Source organism: Lepisosteus oculatus, chromosome 8 (genome assembly GCF_040954835.1).
Source record: "Lepisosteus oculatus isolate fLepOcu1 chromosome 8, fLepOcu1.hap2, whole genome shotgun sequence".
Lineage (NCBI taxonomy): Eukaryota > Metazoa > Chordata > Actinopteri > Semionotiformes > Lepisosteidae > Lepisosteus > Lepisosteus oculatus.
Window position 1 is genome coordinate 38,811,770 of NC_090703.1, and position 18,933 is coordinate 38,830,702.

An 18,933-nucleotide genomic window follows, 5' to 3' on the forward strand; every position below is an offset into this window, starting at 1 on the left:
AAATACTATAGGTAAGAGGATGGTATCCTAAGTGTTTGAGACTGCTTGGTCTTTTTAAGCCAATGTTTTATAATTGGTGTTGAATCAAGAATACAATAATGGCAGCTTATAACGTTTTCTATCTGGGGGTTAAGTATATTAAGAGAAGGATTAATAATGATAGAACCGACTTTTGCAGTGTACAAAGCAGCCTTTCAGTTGAACAGAGAGGATGAGCAGATGTTAATGACATGAACCACCTGACAGTCAATTACTGTAGATGTGGCTGATCAATGTGATGAGTTATGCAATATTACATGTTGACTGCTTGTACATTGTTTATCGAATTGTTGGGATAAAGCTAAGATAACCAGTGTGACTTTGATGATGAATAACATTCAATATTAAACGAACCCATATTAAAATCATTTGAAAGTTGTTATAATGTTAAAAATTACTTATGAAGAATTTGTGTAAAGTTGACTTTAATGATTAATGCAAAATATTTTTGGTGACACCTTTGTCCAAGACATTTTAGATTTCTGAACAAGTGGTTTTCAAAAATGTCATTACATTTAACACATAATGTTCAATAACAACTATCATTACACCCCACGTGAAGTTACCAGAAACAACAACAATTTCCTCTAAAAGATTTCTAGTACAATTTGGGCAGGTTTGCACTATTAATACTGCTGCCTCACTGCACTGTGTTCAGTTCGGGAGTCTGTACACTACACTGCGTTGCCATAAAAAATAAGTTCGCCTAATTTGCCCTAAAACCAAAAGTTTGGAAGAAAGTGATTATACTTTTCAAAGTCCTGCATTTGGCATTGAATGCACAGGCAGATTGACTCATGAGACCACAATGGATTGGGTATTCCTGACTCTTACCCTATTTACACCTGAAAGCATGCTCATTGAGAACCATTCAACACAAAATTTCCAATAACAGAATACTTGATAAAAAATAGAATTTTACCATTGTTGATACATACTCATTGGTCTGGATTGGTGGCTTAGTCATTTCCGACTAATATTCTAATTCGGTGAAGTATACTGTATGTATCTTCCACTCAAATGATTTTAAAGTTGCATTAAGAAAGTCTAAACCCTAACCCTAATCTAGCCCAAATCCATGTCCAGAGAAAGGCTTAGGATCCCCACAAAGTGTAGACAATTTTTGAGGCATGGCAGGACAGAAATAAAACTTTGGAAAGTGATATTTCAGTGTTACCTGAATATTTTTTCATACACATATGGCAAGGTACACTGCATTGTCATAAAAAGGAAATGTTGTCAAATTTGCACTAAAAGCAAAAGCGTGAAGCTGATTTCAATGTAGACAATTTGTGATTGCATGGCTGTATTTTAGGACAGAAATGAAATTTAGGAAAAGTGATATTTCAATGTCATCTGAACAGTTTTTTTCTTACAAATATGTCTATACACTGCATTGCCCTAAAATGGAATGTTGCTTCAAATGCCCTAAAATCAAAACTTTGATAGAAAGTCATCATAATATTCAAACTCTTGCATTTGGCATTGAACACACAGGCATATTAATAAATTAAGCCAGCATTTATTGTGTTTTGCTGACTGTCAGCCTAGGTAAGCCTGAAACTAGGCTCACTGAGAAAACCATTTAACAAGACATTGTTTATTACAGTCAAGATTTTACAATTGTTGATACATGCATTCTGGTTTGACGATGTTTCTTCGTCATACCCAACTAAAATTCTCAAAGTTAAAGCAGGGTAGCCATTTGTTTTATAAATGCTACTAGATTTATTAGGTTTGTATCACACATGAAAACATCACTGCAGTGAAGCTTTGTCTTGACTGCTTTGTCATCTGATTCAGCTGACGCCTCCAGTTATTGATAAGAATGATGGTGTTATTTCAAGGTGGTGCACTAACAGAAGAACACCATGTGAAATAGCTACAGGAGTCAACATGAATTAATATGACTGAATTATACACCATAAATAATAGAAACATTGCATACTTTGCTATTTTGGGGACACATTTTAACAATACCAATGAGAATGTTTTTGGAGTTACGGTCTAGAATGTGTTATACTTGATTCTATCAATCCTTGAAGTACCAGATCATTGACAATATACTGAAATACACTGAAAAGACTCATCTCCGCCACATGTTTCGTTCTATGTCTCTGTGTTAATCAGTATGAGGTAAAAGACCAACAGGCACCCTGGAAAGACTCAAGCTACTGGCCAGAGCTGGTAGTGGACACCAGGCCCTGCAGCTCTGCAGTCAGTGAAGTGCAGATACCTTTCAATATTGCTCACCCAAGCACAAGTGCTGGAAATTCCTGAATAGTGAGCAGACAATGGAACTATACTCCTATGATTTGAAGAAAATCAAAATACTAGAGCAAGAAAAACTAGATTTAACAACAGAAAATTGGGTATCGCACTGATCAAATGGGGCAAAAAACAAATCAAGATCATACATTTACAAAGCAAAAAAATATCACAAAGCAGGTAATGAAGGGTATTGATATGTGTATAACAATACAATTCCACATTTAACTGAATAGATTTAATTCTTAAATGTGCACATGTACATTCATTTTGTATTCAAAGTTCATCACTGTAATCACAAAGCAAGTCACTGTTATGCTTCTGCTGATGTCACGGAATCTATGATGTCATCAAGCTGCACTAAGTTCCAAAGAAAATCCATCCAGCAGTCAGTGCAGGTATCTTGCTAAGGTGACACAATGCCAGGAGTTCTCTGCTGCTGGCCTAACTGCCTAAAACCAAATGGCCACAAAGAGGGAAAGAAGAAGAAGAAGAAAAGAGTGAAACAGAAAGACTGTAAAGAAAGTCCAGCAAGGTCTGACCAACATGAACAGACCGTGAATTTCAGTGAGAGAGATGAAGCAAATGAGGAAGCCAGCCAGAAACATCAGCTGATGGAGAACAATCTTAAGCACAATGGACAGACAACAGACACTGTGAAGACAGAGGAAGAGGCAAAAGACACAATCACATCAGACACATTGACAGTGAATAGAGAGCAGGTTATGATGAATGAGGAAGTGAAAATGGACACCATCAGTGAACAGAAGGAAGAGAGAGGAACGGTCAATCAGATTGAGGACAATAAAGATGAAACACCAACCCTAGACCAAAAATTGGAAGAAAATCTCAGCATGAACGATGAAATGAAAGACCATCAATTTAAACAACATGAACGGCTGATCGTCCCAAGCAGCATAAAGGAGGAAGGAAAGAGAAATTACAAAGAGGACAAAGACAAAGGAAAAGGTTACAGAGAGCCTGAAGCTCAGGAAGACACAGAAGTAGCAGAAAAGGCAGATGGAGAGAAAGAGAAAAGCAATAGCCCTCAAAGGCATGAGAGGGGAGCTGGAAGCATGATGATCACAGATGACGAGGATGAAGGCAATGCCCCTGCAGAAATGCAGATACTTCTAAGGATGGAGAAGAGTTCCCTCTTTGCCAAGAACAACCCTTCACCTCAAACAGAGAGCTGTGCAGGGGAGACAAATTCTGAAACTGAGACCAAAATCAACTGTCCCAGACCCTGGGAGCCCCTCCCTCAAAGGAAGAGACAGGCCCGTGAGACAAGAAAGAAAAACAAACTGCCAACAAATTGGTACGACCCTCCTAGCTCTGACAGCCAGCCACTACCATCAAGAGACACAGTCTGGAGAGAGAGGAAAATCTCCTCTTCTACAAGAGTCGAGGGTCGCCCTGCTTTATATTCCCAGCCCCATCAGAGGACTGAGGATATGAGGAGAGACAGGAGGGATTCGCATCCGCACTCTCTCCCCTTTACACCTCCACAGGACTCCTGGAAAAGGAACAGGGAGGAGAGAGAGATAGCCAGAGGGTCCAGGTTTCCAGAAGGAAACAGAAGGATTTGCTGTGGATCCCAAGGCTACAGCCATCAGAGACAGCAGGATGTGTCCAGGAGACAGACACAGTCTTACCATCCAGGTGAGGCCAGAATCCCCTACCATACACACGTTGCAGCCAGGAAACAGAACAAGTGGGAGAATGAACAGAAATTCCCCCAAATCAGGCAGAACAGGGAAGAAACTTCAGAGAAGCAGAGGGGATGTGAGAGGAGGAGGCCTCGACTGGCTTTCCTCCAGACAGGATCAGAAGCTGAAGAAGAGCCTGTCCATCCACAAGCTCCCCCCAAAAGACAGGCCTGTGCAAGGCTGTGGGAACAGAGAGTCCAAGTACAAGGAGCCGGTCAAAATCCACAGGACCTGCTGTGCAAGAAAATATGGACCCTCATGGGCTATGGCCACAGGAACAAGTAACTTGTTGAATGAATGTTCTCTCTGAACTCTGACTTAACAAAAAAAGAGAGCCATAGGAGAAAGTATTTATACCACCTTTACAGCAACAAAATTCTGTTGTGTTAATTACTTTTGAGAAAATAAATGGGTATTATTGAATTAACCTTTGCAAGTGTATTTATTAAAATACTATAGGTAAGAGGATGGTATCCTAAGTGTTTGAGACTGCTTGGTCTTTTTAAGCCAATGTTTTATAATTGGTGTTGAATCAAGAATACAATAATGGCAGCTTATAACGTTTTCTATCTGGGGGTTAAGTATATTAAGAGAAGGATTAATAATGATAGAACCGACTTTTGCAGTGTACAAAGCAGCCTTTCAGTTGAACAGAGAGGATGAGCAGATGTTAATGACATGAACCACCTGACAGTCAATTACTGTAGATGTGGCTGATCAATGTGATGAGTTATGCAATATTACATGTTGACTGCTTGTACATTGTTTATCGAATTGTTGGGATAAAGCTAAGATAACCAGTGTGACTTTGATGATGAATAACATTCAATATTAAACGAACCCATATTAAAATCATTTGAAAGTTGTTATAATGTTAAAAATTACTTATGAAGAATTTGTGTAAAGTTGACTTTAATGATTAATGCAAAATATTTTTGGTGACACCTTTGTCCAAGACATTTTAGATTTCTGAACAAGTGGTTTTCAAAAATGTCATTACATTTAACACATAATGTTCAATAACAACTATCATTACACCCCACGTGAAGTTACCAGAAACAACAACAATTTCCTCTAAAAGATTTCTAGTACAATTTGGGCAGGTTTGCACTATTAATACTGCTGCCTCACTGCACTGTGTTCAGTTCGGGAGTCTGTACACTACACTGCGTTGCCATAAAAAATAAGTTTGCCTAATTTGCCCTAAAACCAAAAGTTTGGAAGAAAGTGATTATACTTTTCAAAGTCCTGCATTTGGCATTGAATGCACAGGCAGATTGACTCATGAGACCACAATGGATTGGGTATTCCTGACTCTTACCCTATTTACACCTGAAAGCATGCTCATTGAGAACCATTCAACACAAAATTTCCAATAACAGAATACTTGATAAAAAATAGAATTTTACCATTGTTGATACATACTCATTGGTCTGGATTGGTGGCTTAGTCATTTCCGACTAATATTCTAATTCGGTGAAGTATACTGTATGTATCTTCCACTCAAATGATTTTAAAGTTGCATTAAGAAAGTCTAAACCCTAACCCTAATCTAGCCCAAATCCATGTCCAGAGAAAGGCTTAGGATCCCCACAAAGTGTAGACAATTTTTGAGGCATGGCAGGACAGAAATAAAACTTTGGAAAGTGATATTTCAGTGTTACCTGAATATTTTTTCATACACATATGGCAAGGTACACTGCATTGTCATAAAAAGGAAATGTTGTCAAATTTGCACTAAAAGCAAAAGCGTGAAGCTGATTTCAATGTAGACAATTTGTGATTGCATGGCTGTATTTTAGGACAGAAATGAAATTTAGGAAAAGTGATATTTCAATGTCATCTGAACAGTTTTTTTCTTACAAATATGTCTATACACTGCATTGCCCTAAAATGGAATGTTGCTTCAAATGCCCTAAAATCAAAACTTTGATAGAAAGTCATCATAATATTCAAACTCTTGCATTTGGCATTGAACACACAGGCATATTAATAAATTAAGCCAGCATTTATTGTGTTTTGCTGACTGTCAGCCTAGGTAAGCCTGAAACTAGGCTCACTGAGAAAACCATTTAACAAGACATTGTTTATTACAGTCAAGATTTTACAATTGTTGATACATGCATTCTGGTTTGACGATGTTTCTTCGTCATACCCAACTAAAATTCTCAAAGTTAAAGCAGGGTAGCCATTTGTTTTATAAATGCTACTAGATTTATTAGGTTTGTATCACACATGAAAACATCACTGCAGTGAAGCTTTGTCTTGACTGCTTTGTCATCTGATTCAGCTGACGCCTCCAGTTATTGATAAGAATGATGGTGTTATTTCAAGGTGGTGCACTAACAGAAGAACACCATGTGAAATAGCTACAGGAGTCAACATGAATTAATATGACTGAATTATACACCATAAATAATAGAAACATTGCATACTTTGCTATTTTGGGGACACATTTTAACAATACCAATGAGAATGTTTTTGGAGTTACGGTCTAGAATGTGTTATACTTGATTCTATCAATCCTTGAAGTACCAGATCATTGACAATATACTGAAATACACTGAAAAGACTCATCTCCGCCACATGTTTCGTTCTATGTCTCTGTGTTAATCAGTATGAGGTAAAAGACCAACAGGCACCCTGGAAAGACTCAAGCTACTGGCCAGAGCTGGTAGTGGACACCAGGCCCTGCAGCTCTGCAGTCAGTGAAGTGCAGATACCTTTCAATATTGCTCACCCAAGCACAAGTGCTGGAAATTCCTGAATAGTGAGCAGACAATGGAACTATACTCCTATGATTTGAAGAAAATCAAAATACTAGAGCAAGAAAAACTAGATTTAACAACAGAAAATTGGGTATCGCACTGATCAAATGGGGCAAAAAACAAATCAAGATCATACATTTACAAAGCAAAAAAATATCACAAAGCAGGTAATGAAGGGTATTGATATGTGTATAACAATACAATTCCACATTTAACTGAATAGATTTAATTCTTAAATGTGCACATGTACATTCATTTTGTATTCAAAGTTCATCACTGTAATCACAAAGCAAGTCACTGTTATGCTTCTGCTGATGTCACGGAATCTATGATGTCATCAAGCTGCACTAAGTTCCAAAGAAAATCCATCCAGCAGTCAGTGCAGGTATCTTGCTAAGGTGACACAATGCCAGGAGTTCTCTGCTGCTGGCCTAACTGCCTAAAACCAAATGGCCACAAAGAGGGAAAGAAGAAGAAGAAGAAAAGAGTGAAACAGAAAGACTGTAAAGAAAGTCCAGCAAGGTCTGACCAACATGAACAGACCGTGAATTTCAGTGAGAGAGATGAAGCAAATGAGGAAGCCAGCCAGAAACATCAGCTGATGGAGAACAATCTTAAGCACAATGGACAGACAACAGACACTGTGAAGACAGAGGAAGAGGCAAAAGACACAATCACATCAGACACATTGACAGTGAATAGAGAGCAGGTTATGATGAATGAGGAAGTGAAAATGGACACCATCAGTGAACAGAAGGAAGAGAGAGGAACGGTCAATCAGATTGAGGACAATAAAGATGAAACACCAACCCTAGACCAAAAATTGGAAGAAAATCTCAGCATGAACGATGAAATGAAAGACCATCAATTTAAACAACATGAACGGCTGATCGTCCCAAGCAGCATAAAGGAGGAAGGAAAGAGAAATTACAAAGAGGACAAAGACAAAGGAAAAGGTTACAGAGAGCCTGAAGCTCAGGAAGACACAGAAGTAGCAGAAAAGGCAGATGGAGAGAAAGAGAAAAGCAATAGCCCTCAAAGGCATGAGAGGGGAGCTGGAAGCATGATGATCACAGATGACGAGGATGAAGGCAATGCCCCTGCAGAAATGCAGATACTTCTAAGGATGGAGAAGAGTTCCCTCTTTGCCAAGAACAACCCTTCACCTCAAACAGAGAGCTGTGCAGGGGAGACAAATTCTGAAACTGAGACCAAAATCAACTGTCCCAGACCCTGGGAGCCCCTCCCTCAAAGGAAGAGACAGGCCCGTGAGACAAGAAAGAAAAACAAACTGCCAACAAATTGGTACGACCCTCCTAGCTCTGACAGCCAGCCACTACCATCAAGAGACACAGTCTGGAGAGAGAGGAAAATCTCCTCTTCTACAAGAGTCGAGGGTCGCCCTGCTTTATATTCCCAGCCCCATCAGAGGACTGAGGATATGAGGAGAGACAGGAGGGATTCGCATCCGCACTCTCTCCCCTTTACACCTCCACAGGACTCCTGGAAAAGGAACAGGGAGGAGAGAGAGATAGCCAGAGGGTCCAGGTTTCCAGAAGGAAACAGAAGGATTTGCTGTGGATCCCAAGGCTACAGCCATCAGAGACAGCAGGATGTGTCCAGGAGACAGACACAGTCTTACCATCCAGGTGAGGCCAGAATCCCCTACCATACACACGTTGCAGCCAGGAAACAGAACAAGTGGGAGAATGAACAGAAATTCCCCCAAATCAGGCAGAACAGGGAAGAAACTTCAGAGAAGCAGAGGGGATGTGAGAGGAGGAGGCCTCGACTGGCTTTCCTCCAGACAGGATCAGAAGCTGAAGAAGAGCCTGTCCATCCACAAGCTCCCCCCAAAAGACAGGCCTGTGCAAGGCTGTGGGAACAGAGAGTCCAAGTACAAGGAGCCGGTCAAAATCCACAGGACCTGCTGTGCAAGAAAATATGGACCCTCATGGGCTATGGCCACAGGAACAAGTAACTTGTTGAATGAATGTTCTCTCTGAACTCTGACTTAACAAAAAAAGAGAGCCATAGGAGAAAGTATTTATACCACCTTTACAGCAACAAAATTCTGTTGTGTTAATTACTTTTGAGAAAATAAATGGGTATTATTGAATTAACCTTTGCAAGTGTATTTATTAAAATACTATAGGTAAGAGGATGGTATCCTAAGTGTTTGAGACTGCTTGGTCTTTTTAAGCCAATGTTTTATAATTGGTGTTGAATCAAGAATACAATAATGGCAGCTTATAACGTTTTCTATCTAGGGGTTAAGTATATTAAGAGAAGGATTAATAATGATAGAACCGACTTTTGCAGTGTACAAAGCAGCCTTTCAGTTGAACAGAGAGGATGAGCAGATGTTAATGACATGAACCACCTGACAGTCAATTACTGTAGATGTGGCTGATCAATGTGATGAGTTATGCAATATTACATGTTGACTGCTTGTACATTGTTTATCGAATTGTTGGGATAAAGCTAAGATAACCAGTGTGACTTTGATGATGAATAACATTCAATATTAAACGAACCCATATTAAAATCATTTGAAAGTTGTTATAATGTTAAAAATTACTTATGAAGAATTTGTGTAAAGTTGACTTTAATGATTAATGCAAAATATTTTTGGTGACACCTTTGTCCAAGACATTTTAGATTTCTGAACAAGTGGTTTTCAAAAATGTCATTACATTTAACACATAATGTTCAATAACAACTATCATTACACCCCACGTGAAGTTACCAGAAACAACAACAATTTCCTCTAAAAGATTTCTAGTACAATTTGGGCAGGTTTGCACTATTAATACTGCTGCCTCACTGCACTGTGTTCAGTTCGGGAGTCTGTACACTACACTGCGTTGCCATAAAAAATAAGTTTGCCTAATTTGCCCTAAAACCAAAAGTTTGGAAGAAAGTGATTATACTTTTCAAAGTCCTGCATTTGGCATTGAATGCACAGGCAGATTGACTCATGAGACCACAATGGATTGGGTATTCCTGACTCTTACCCTATTTACACCTGAAAGCATGCTCATTGAGAACCATTCAACACAAAATTTCCAATAACAGAATACTTGATAAAAAATAGAATTTTACCATTGTTGATACATACTCATTGGTCTGGATTGGTGGCTTAGTCATTTCCGACTAATATTCTAATTCGGTGAAGTATACTGTATGTATCTTCCACTCAAATGATTTTAAAGTTGCATTAAGAAAGTCTAAACCCTAACCCTAATCTAGCCCAAATCCATGTCCAGAGAAAGGCTTAGGATCCCCACAAAGTGTAGACAATTTTTGAGGCATGGCAGGACAGAAATAAAACTTTGGAAAGTGATATTTCAGTGTTACCTGAATATTTTTTCATACACATATGGCAAGGTACACTGCATTGTCATAAAAAGGAAATGTTGTCAAATTTGCACTAAAAGCAAAAGCGTGAAGCTGATTTCAATGTAGACAATTTGTGATTGCATGGCTGTATTTTAGGACAGAAATGAAATTTAGGAAAAGTGATATTTCAATGTCATCTGAACAGTTTTTTTCTTACAAATATGTCTATACACTGCATTGCCCTAAAATGGAATGTTGCTTCAAATGCCCTAAAATCAAAACTTTGATAGAAAGTCATCATAATATTCAAACTCTTGCATTTGGCATTGAACACACAGGCATATTAATAAATTAAGCCAGCATTTATTGTGTTTTGCTGACTGTCAGCCTAGGTAAGCCTGAAACTAGGCTCACTGAGAAAACCATTTAACAAGACATTGTTTATTACAGTCAAGATTTTACAATTGTTGATACATGCATTCTGGTTTGACGATGTTTCTTCGTCATACCCAACTAAAATTCTCAAAGTTAAAGCAGGGTAGCCATTTGTTTTATAAATGCTACTAGATTTATTAGGTTTGTATCACACATGAAAACATCACTGCAGTGAAGCTTTGTCTTGACTGCTTTGTCATCTGATTCAGCTGACTCCTCCAGTTATTGATAAGAATGATGGTGTTATTTCAAGGTGGTGCACTAACAGAAGAACACCATGTGAAATAGCTACAGGAGTCAACATGAATTAATATGACTGAATTATACACCATAAATAATAGAAACATTGCATACTTTGCTATTTTGGGGACACATTTTAACAATACCAATGAGAATGTTTTTGGAGTTACGGTCTAGAATGTGTTATACTTGATTCTATCAATCCTTGAAGTACCAGATCATTGACAATATACTGAAATACACTGAAAAGACTAATCTCCGCCACATGTTTCGTTCTATGTCTCTGTGTTAATCAGTATGAGGTAAAAGACCAACAGGCACCCTGGAAAGACTCAAGCTACTGGCCAGAGCTGGTAGTGGACACCAGGCCCTGCAGCTCTGCAGTCAGTGAAGTGCAGATACCTTTCAATACTGCTCACCCAAGCACAAGTGCTGGAAATTCCTGAATAGTGAGCAGACAATGGAACTATACTCCTATGATTTGAAGAAAATCAAAATACTAGAGCAAGAAAAACTAGATTTAACAACAGAAAATTGGCTATCGCACTGATCAAATGGGGCAAAAAACAAATCAAGATCATACATTTACAAAGCAAAAAAATATCACAAAGCAGGTAATGAAGGGTATTGATATGTGTATAACAATACAATTCCACATTTAACTGAATAGATTTAATTCTTAAATGTGCACATGTACATTCATTTTGTATTCAAAGTTCATCACTGTAATCACAAAGCAAGTCACTGTTATGCTTCTGCTGATGTCACGGAATCTATGATGTCATCAAGCTGCACTAAGTTCCAAAGAAAATCCATCCAGCAGTCAGTGCAGGTATCTTGCTAAGGTGACACAATGCCAGGAGTTCTCTGCTGCTGGCCAAACTGCCTAAAACCAAATGGCCACAAAGAGGGAAAGAAGAAGAAGAAGAAAAGAGTGAAACAGAAAGACTGTAAAGAAAGTCCAGCAAGGTCTGACCAACATAAACAGACCGTGAATTTCAGTGAGAGAGATGAAGCAAATGAGGAAGCCAGCCAGAAACATCAGCTGATGGAGAACAATCTTAAGCACAATGGACAGACAACAGACACTGTGAAGACAGAGGAAGAGGCAAAAGACACAATCACATCAGACACATTGACAGTGAATAGAGAGCAGGTTATGATGAATGAGGAAGTGAAAATGGACACCATCAGTGAACAGAAGGAAGAGAGAGGAACAGTCAATCAGATTGAGGACAATAAAGATGAAACACCAACCCTAGACCAAAAATTGGAAGAAAATCTCAGCATGAACGATGAAATGAAAGACCATCAATTTAAACAACATGAACGGCTGATCGTCCCAAGCAGCATAAAGGAGGAAGGAAAGAGAAATTACAAAGAGGACAAAGACAAAGGAAAAGGTTACAGAGAGCCTGAAGCTCAGGAAGACACAGAAGTAGCAGAAAAGGCAGATGGAGAGAAAGAGAAAAGCAATAGCCCTCAAAGGCATGAGAGGGGAGCTGGAAGCATGATGATCACAGATGACGAGGATGAAGGCAATGCCCCTGCAGAAATGCAGATACTTCTAAGGATGGAGAAGAGTTCCCTCTTTGCCAAGAACAACCCTTCACCTCAAACAGAGAGCTGTGCAGGGGAGACAAATTCTGAAACTGAGACCAAAATCAACTGTCCCAGACCCTGGGAGCCCCTCCCTCAAAGGAAGAGACAGGCCCGTGAGATAAGACAGAAAAACAAACTGCCAACAAATTGGTACGACCCTCCTAGCTCTGACAGCCAGCCACTACCATCAAGAGACACAGTCTGGAGAGAGAGGAAAATCTCCTCTTCTACAAGAGTCGAGGGTCGCCCTGCTTTATATTCCCAGCCCCATCAGAGGACTGAGGATATGAGGAGAGACAGGAGGGATTCGCATCCGCACTCTCTCCCCTTTACACCTCCACAGGACTCCTGGAAAAGGAACAGGGAGGAGAGAGAGATAGCCAGAGGGTCCAGGTTTCCAGAAGGAAACAGAAGGATTTGCTGTGGATTCCAAGGCTACAGCTATCAGAGACAGCAGGATGTGTCCAGGAGACAGACACAGTCTTACCATCCAGGTGAGGCCAGAATCCCCTACCATACACACGTTGCAGCCAGGAAACAGAACAAGTGGGAGAATGAACAGAAATTCCCCCAAATCAGGCAGAACAGGGAAGAAACTTCAGAGAAGCAGAGGGGATGTGAGAGGAGGAGGCCTCGACTGGCTTTCCTCCAGACAGGATCAGAAGCTGAAGAAGAGCCTGTCCATCCACAAGCTCCCCCCAAAAGACAGGCCTGTGCAAGGCAGTGGGAACAGAGAGTCCAAGTACAAGGAGCCGGTCAAAATCCACAGGACCTGCTGTGCAAGAAAATATGGACCCTCATGGGCTATGGCCACAGGAACAAGTAACTTGTTGAATGAATGTTCTCTCTGAACTCTGACTTAACAAAAAAAGAGAGCCATAGGAGAAAGTATTTATACCACCTTTACAGCAACAAAATTCTGTTGTGTTAATTACTTTTGAGAAAATAAATGGGTATTATTGAATTAACCTTTGCAAGTGTATTTATTAAAATACTATAGGTAAGAGGATGGTATCCTAAGTGTTTGAGACTGCTTGGTCTTTTTAAGCCAATGTTTTATAATTGGTGTTGAATCAAGAATACAATAATGGCAGCTTATAACATTTTCTATCTAGGGGTTAAGTATATTAAGAGAAGGATTAATAATGATAGAACCGACTTTTGCAGTGTACAAAGCAGCCTTTCAGTTGAACAGAGAGGATGAGCAGATGTTAATGACATGAACCACCTGACAGTCAATTACTGTAGATGTGGCTGATCAATGTGATGAGTTATGCAATATTACATGTTGACTGCTTGTACATTGTTTATCGAATTGTTGGGATAAAGCTAAGATAACCAGTGTGACTTTGATGATGAATAACATTCAATATTAAACGAACCCATATTAAAATCATTTGAAAGTTGTTATAATGTTAAAAATTACTTATGAAGAATTTGTGTAAAGTTGACTTTAATGATTAATGCAAAATATTTTTGGTGACACCTTTGTCCAAGACATTTTAGATTTCTGAACAAGTGGTTTTCAAAAATGTCATTACATTTAACACATAATGTTCAATAACAACTATCATTACACCCCACGTGAAGTTACCAGAAACAACAACAATTTCCTCTAAAAGATTTCTAGTACAATTTGGGCAGGTTTGCACTATTAATACTGCTGCCTCACTGCACTGTGTTCAGTTCGGGAGTCTGTACACTACACTGCGTTGCCATAAAAAATAAGTTTGCCTAATTTGCCCTAAAACCAAAAGTTTGGAAGAAAGTGATTATACTTTTCAAAGTCCTGCATTTGGCATTGAATGCACAGGCAGATTGACTCATGAGACCACAATGGATTGGGTATTCCTGACTCTTACCCTATTTACACCTGAAAGCATGCTCATTGAGAACCATTCAACACAAAATTTCCAATAACAGAATACTTGATAAAAAATAGAATTTTACCATTGTTGATACATACTCATTGGTCTGGATTGGTGGCTTAGTCATTTCCGACTAATATTCTAATTCGGTGAAGTATACTGTATGTATCTTCCACTCAAATGATTTTAAAGTTGCATTAAGAAAGTCTAAACCCTAACCCTAATCTAGCCCAAATCCATGTCCAGAGAAAGGCTTAGGATCCCCACAAAGTGTAGACAATTTTTGAGGCATGGCAGGACAGAAATAAAACTTTGGAAAGTGATATTTCAGTGTTACCTGAATATTTTTTCATACACATATGGCAAGGTACACTGCATTGTCATAAAAAGGAAATGTTGTCAAATTTGCACTAAAAGCAAAAGCGTGAAGCTGATTTCAATGTAGACAATTTGTGATTGCATGGCTGTATTTTAGGACAGAAATGAAATTTAGGAAAAGTGATATTTCAATGTCATCTGAACAGTTTTTTTCTTACAAATATGTCTATACACTGCATTGCCCTAAAATGGAATGTTGCTTCAAATGCCCTAAAATCAAAACTTTGATAGAAAGTCATCATAATATTCAAACTCTTGCATTTGGCATTGAACACACAGGCATATTAATAAATTAAGCCAGCATTTATTGTGTTTTGCTGACTGTCAGCCTAGGTAAGCCTGAAACTAGGCTCACTGAGAAAACCATTTAACAAGACATTGTTTATTACAGTCAAGATTTTACAATTGTTGATACATGCATTCTGGTTTGACGATGTTTCTTCGTCATACCCAACTAAAATTCTCAAAGTTAAAGCAGGGTAGCCATTTGTTTTATAAATGCTACTAGATTTATTAGGTTTGTATCACACATGAAAACATCACTGCAGTGAAGCTTTGTCTTGACTGCTTTGTCATCTGATTCAGCTGACGCCTCCAGTTATTGATAAGAATGATGGTGTTATTTCAAGGTGGTGCACTAACAGAAGAACACCATGTGAAATAGCTACAGGAGTCAACATGAATTAATATGACTGAATTATACACCATAAATAATAGAAACATTGCATACTTTGCTATTTTGGGGACACATTTTAACAATACCAATGAGAATGTTTTTGGAGTTACGGTCTAGAATGTGTTATACTTGATTCTATCAATCCTTGAAGTACCAGATCATTGACAATATACTGAAATACACTGAAAAGACTCATCTCCGCCACATGTTTCGTTCTATGTCTCTGTGTTAATCAGTATGAGGTAAAAGACCAACAGGCACCCTGGAAAGACTCAAGCTACTGGCCAGAGCTGGTAGTGGACACCAGGCCCTGCAGCTCTGCAGTCAGTGAAGTGCAGATACCTTTCAATATTGCTCACCCAAGCACAAGTGCTGGAAATTCCTGAATAGTGAGCAGACAATGGAACTATACTCCTATGATTTGAAGAAAATCAAAATACTAGAGCAAGAAAAACTAGATTTAACAACAGAAAATTGGGTATCGCACTGATCAAATGGGGCAAAAAACAAATCAAGATCATACATTTACAAAGCAAAAAAATATCACAAAGCAGGTAATGAAGGGTATTGATATGTGTATAACAATACAATTCCACATTTAACTGAATAGATTTAATTCTTAAATGTGCACATGTACATTCATTTTGTATTCAAAGTTCATCACTGTAATCACAAAGCAAGTCACTGTTATGCTTCTGCTGATGTCACGGAATCTATGATGTCATCAAGCTGCACTAAGTTCCAAAGAAAATCCATCCAGCAGTCAGTGCAGGTATCTTGCTAAGGTGACACAATGCCAGGAGTTCTCTGCTGCTGGCCTAACTGCCTAAAACCAAATGGCCACAAAGAGGGAAAGAAGAAGAAGAAGAAAAGAGTGAAACAGAAAGACTGTAAAGAAAGTCCAGCAAGGTCTGACCAACATGAACAGACCGTGAATTTCAGTGAGAGAGATGAAGCAAATGAGGAAGCCAGCCAGAAACATCAGCTGATGGAGAACAATCTTAAGCACAATGGACAGACAACAGACACTGTGAAGACAGAGGAAGAGGCAAAAGACACAATCACATCAGACACATTGACAGTGAATAGAGAGCAGGTTATGATGAATGAGGAAGTGAAAATGGACACCATCAGTGAACAGAAGGAAGAGAGAGGAACGGTCAATCAGATTGAGGACAATAAAGATGAAACACCAACCCTAGACCAAAAATTGGAAGAAAATCTCAGCATGAACGATGAAATGAAAGACCATCAATTTAAACAACATGAACGGCTGATCGTCCCAAGCAGCATAAAGGAGGAAGGAAAGAGAAATTACAAAGAGGACAAAGACAAAGGAAAAGGTTACAGAGAGCCTGAAGCTCAGGAAGACACAGAAGTAGCAGAAAAGGCAGATGGAGAGAAAGAGAAAAGCAATAGCCCTCAAAGGCATGAGAGGGGAGCTGGAAGCATGATGATCACAGATGACGAGGATGAAGGCAATGCCCCTGCAGAAATGCAGATACTTCTAAGGATGGAGAAGAGTTCCCTCTTTGCCAAGAACAACCCTTCACCTCAAACAGAGAGCTGTGCAGGGGAGACAAATTCTGAAACTGAGACCAAAATCAACTGTCCCAGACCCTGGGAGCCCCTCCCTCAAAGGAAGAGACAGGCCCGTGAGACAAGAAAGAAAAACAAACTGCCAACAAATTGGTACGACCCTCCTAGCTCTGACAGCCAGCCACTACCATCAAGAGACACAGTCTGGAGAGAGAGGAAAATCTCCTCTTCTACAAGAGTCGAGGGTCGCCCTGCTTTATATTCCCAGCCCCATCAGAGGACTGAGGATATGAGGAGAGACAGGAGGGATTCGCATCCGCACTCTCTCCCCTTTACACCTCCACAGGACTCCTGGAAAAGGAACAGGGAGGAGAGAGAGATAGCCAGAGGGTCCAGGTTTCCAGAAGGAAACAGAAGGATTTGCTGTGGATCCCAAGGCTACAGCCATCAGAGACAGCAGGATGTGTCCAGGAGACAGACACAGTCTTACCATCCAGGTGAGGCCAGAATCCCCTACCATACACACGTTGCAGCCAGGAAACAGAACAAGTGGGAGAATGAACAGAAATTCCCCCAAATCAGGCAGAACAGGGAAGAAACTTCAGAGAAGCAGAGGGGATGTGAGAGGAGGAGGCCTCGACTGGCTTTCCTCCAGACAGGATCAGAAGCTGAAGAAGAGCCTGTCCATCCACAAGCTCCCCCCAAAAGACAGGCCTGTGCAAGGCTGTGGGAACAGAGAGTCCAAGTACAAGGAGCCGGTCAAAATCCACAGGACCTGCTGTGCAAGAAAATATGGACCCTCATGGGCTATGGCCACAGGAACAAGTAACTTGTTGAATGAATGTTCTCTCTGAACTCTGACTTAACAAAAAAAGAGAGCCATAGGAGAAAGTATTTATACCACCTTTACAGCAACAAAATTCTGTTGTGTTAATTACTTTTGAGAAAATAAATGGGTATTATTGAATTAACCTTTGCAAGTGTATTTATTAAAATACTATAGGTAAGAGGATGGTATCCTAAGTGTTTGAGACTGCTTGGTCTTTTTAAGCCAATGTTTTATAATTGGTGTTGAATCAAGAATACAATAATGGCAGCTTATAACGTTTTCTATCTAGGGGTTAAGTATATTAAGAGAAGGATTAATAATGATAGAACCGACTTTTGCAGTGTACAAAGCAGCCTTTCAGTTGAACAGAGAGGATGAGCAGATGTTAATGACATGAACCACCTGACAGTCAATTACTGTAGATGTGGCTGATCAATGTGATGAGTTATGCAATATTACATGTTGACTGCTTGTACATTGTTTATCGAATTGTTGGGATAAAGCTAAGATAACCAGTGTGACTTTGATGATGAATAACATTCAATATTAAACGAACCCATATTAAAATCATTTGAAAGTTGTTATAATGTTAAAAATTACTTATGAAGAATTTGTGTAAAGTTGACTTTAATGATTAATGCAAAATATTTTTGGTGACACCTTTGTCCAAGACATTTTAGATTTCTGAACAAGTGGTTTTCAAAAATGTCATTACATTTAACACATAATGTTCAATAACAACTATCATTACACCCCACGTGAAGTTACCAGAAACAACAACAATTTCCTCTAAAAGATTTCTAGTACAATTTGGGCAGGTTTGCACTATTAATACTGCTGCCTCACTGCACTGTGTTCAGTTCGGGAGTCTGTACACTACACTGCGTTGCCATAAAAAATAAGTTTGCCTAATTTGCCCTAAAACCAAAAGTTTGGAAGAAAGTGATTATACTTTTCAAAGTCCTGCATTTGGCATTGAATGCACAGGCAGATTGACTCATGAGACCACAATGGATTGGGTATTCCTGACTCTTACCCTATTTACACCTGAAAGCATGCTCATTGAGAACCATTCAACACAAAATTTCCAATAACAGAATACTTGATAAAAAATAGAATTTTACCATTGTTGATACATACTCATTGGTCTGGATTGGTGGCTTAGTCATTTCCGACTAATATTCTAATTCGGTGAAGTATACTGTATGTATCTTCCACTCAAATGATTTTAAAGTTGCAT

At 39.2% G+C, this 18,933-nt stretch overlaps 4 protein-coding genes across 4 annotated transcripts; all 4 read left to right on the forward strand.

Moving 5' to 3' along the window:
- The first annotated feature begins 2,726 nt into the window (after positions 1-2,726).
- Positions 2,727-4,301, forward strand: LOC138241082 (uncharacterized). Its single transcript, XM_069193828.1, has one exon. The coding sequence runs from the start codon at positions 2,727-2,729 to the stop codon at positions 4,299-4,301; it is 1,575 nt and encodes a 524-aa protein (XP_069049929.1).
- A 2,889-nt stretch (positions 4,302-7,190) lies between these two features.
- On the forward strand, positions 7,191-8,765 carry LOC138241083 (uncharacterized). The gene has a single exon (XM_069193830.1). It carries the CDS (start codon positions 7,191-7,193, stop codon positions 8,763-8,765), a length of 1,575 nt encoding a protein of 524 aa, XP_069049931.1.
- A 2,889-nt stretch (positions 8,766-11,654) lies between these two features.
- Positions 11,655-13,229, forward strand: LOC138241084 (uncharacterized). The gene has a single exon (XM_069193831.1). It carries the CDS (start codon positions 11,655-11,657, stop codon positions 13,227-13,229), a length of 1,575 nt encoding a protein of 524 aa, XP_069049932.1.
- Positions 13,230-16,118: 2,889 nt separating this feature from the next.
- On the forward strand, positions 16,119-17,693 carry LOC138241085 (uncharacterized). Its single transcript, XM_069193832.1, has one exon. The coding sequence runs from the start codon at positions 16,119-16,121 to the stop codon at positions 17,691-17,693; it is 1,575 nt and encodes a 524-aa protein (XP_069049933.1).
- Positions 17,694-18,933: the final 1,240 nt, after the last annotated feature.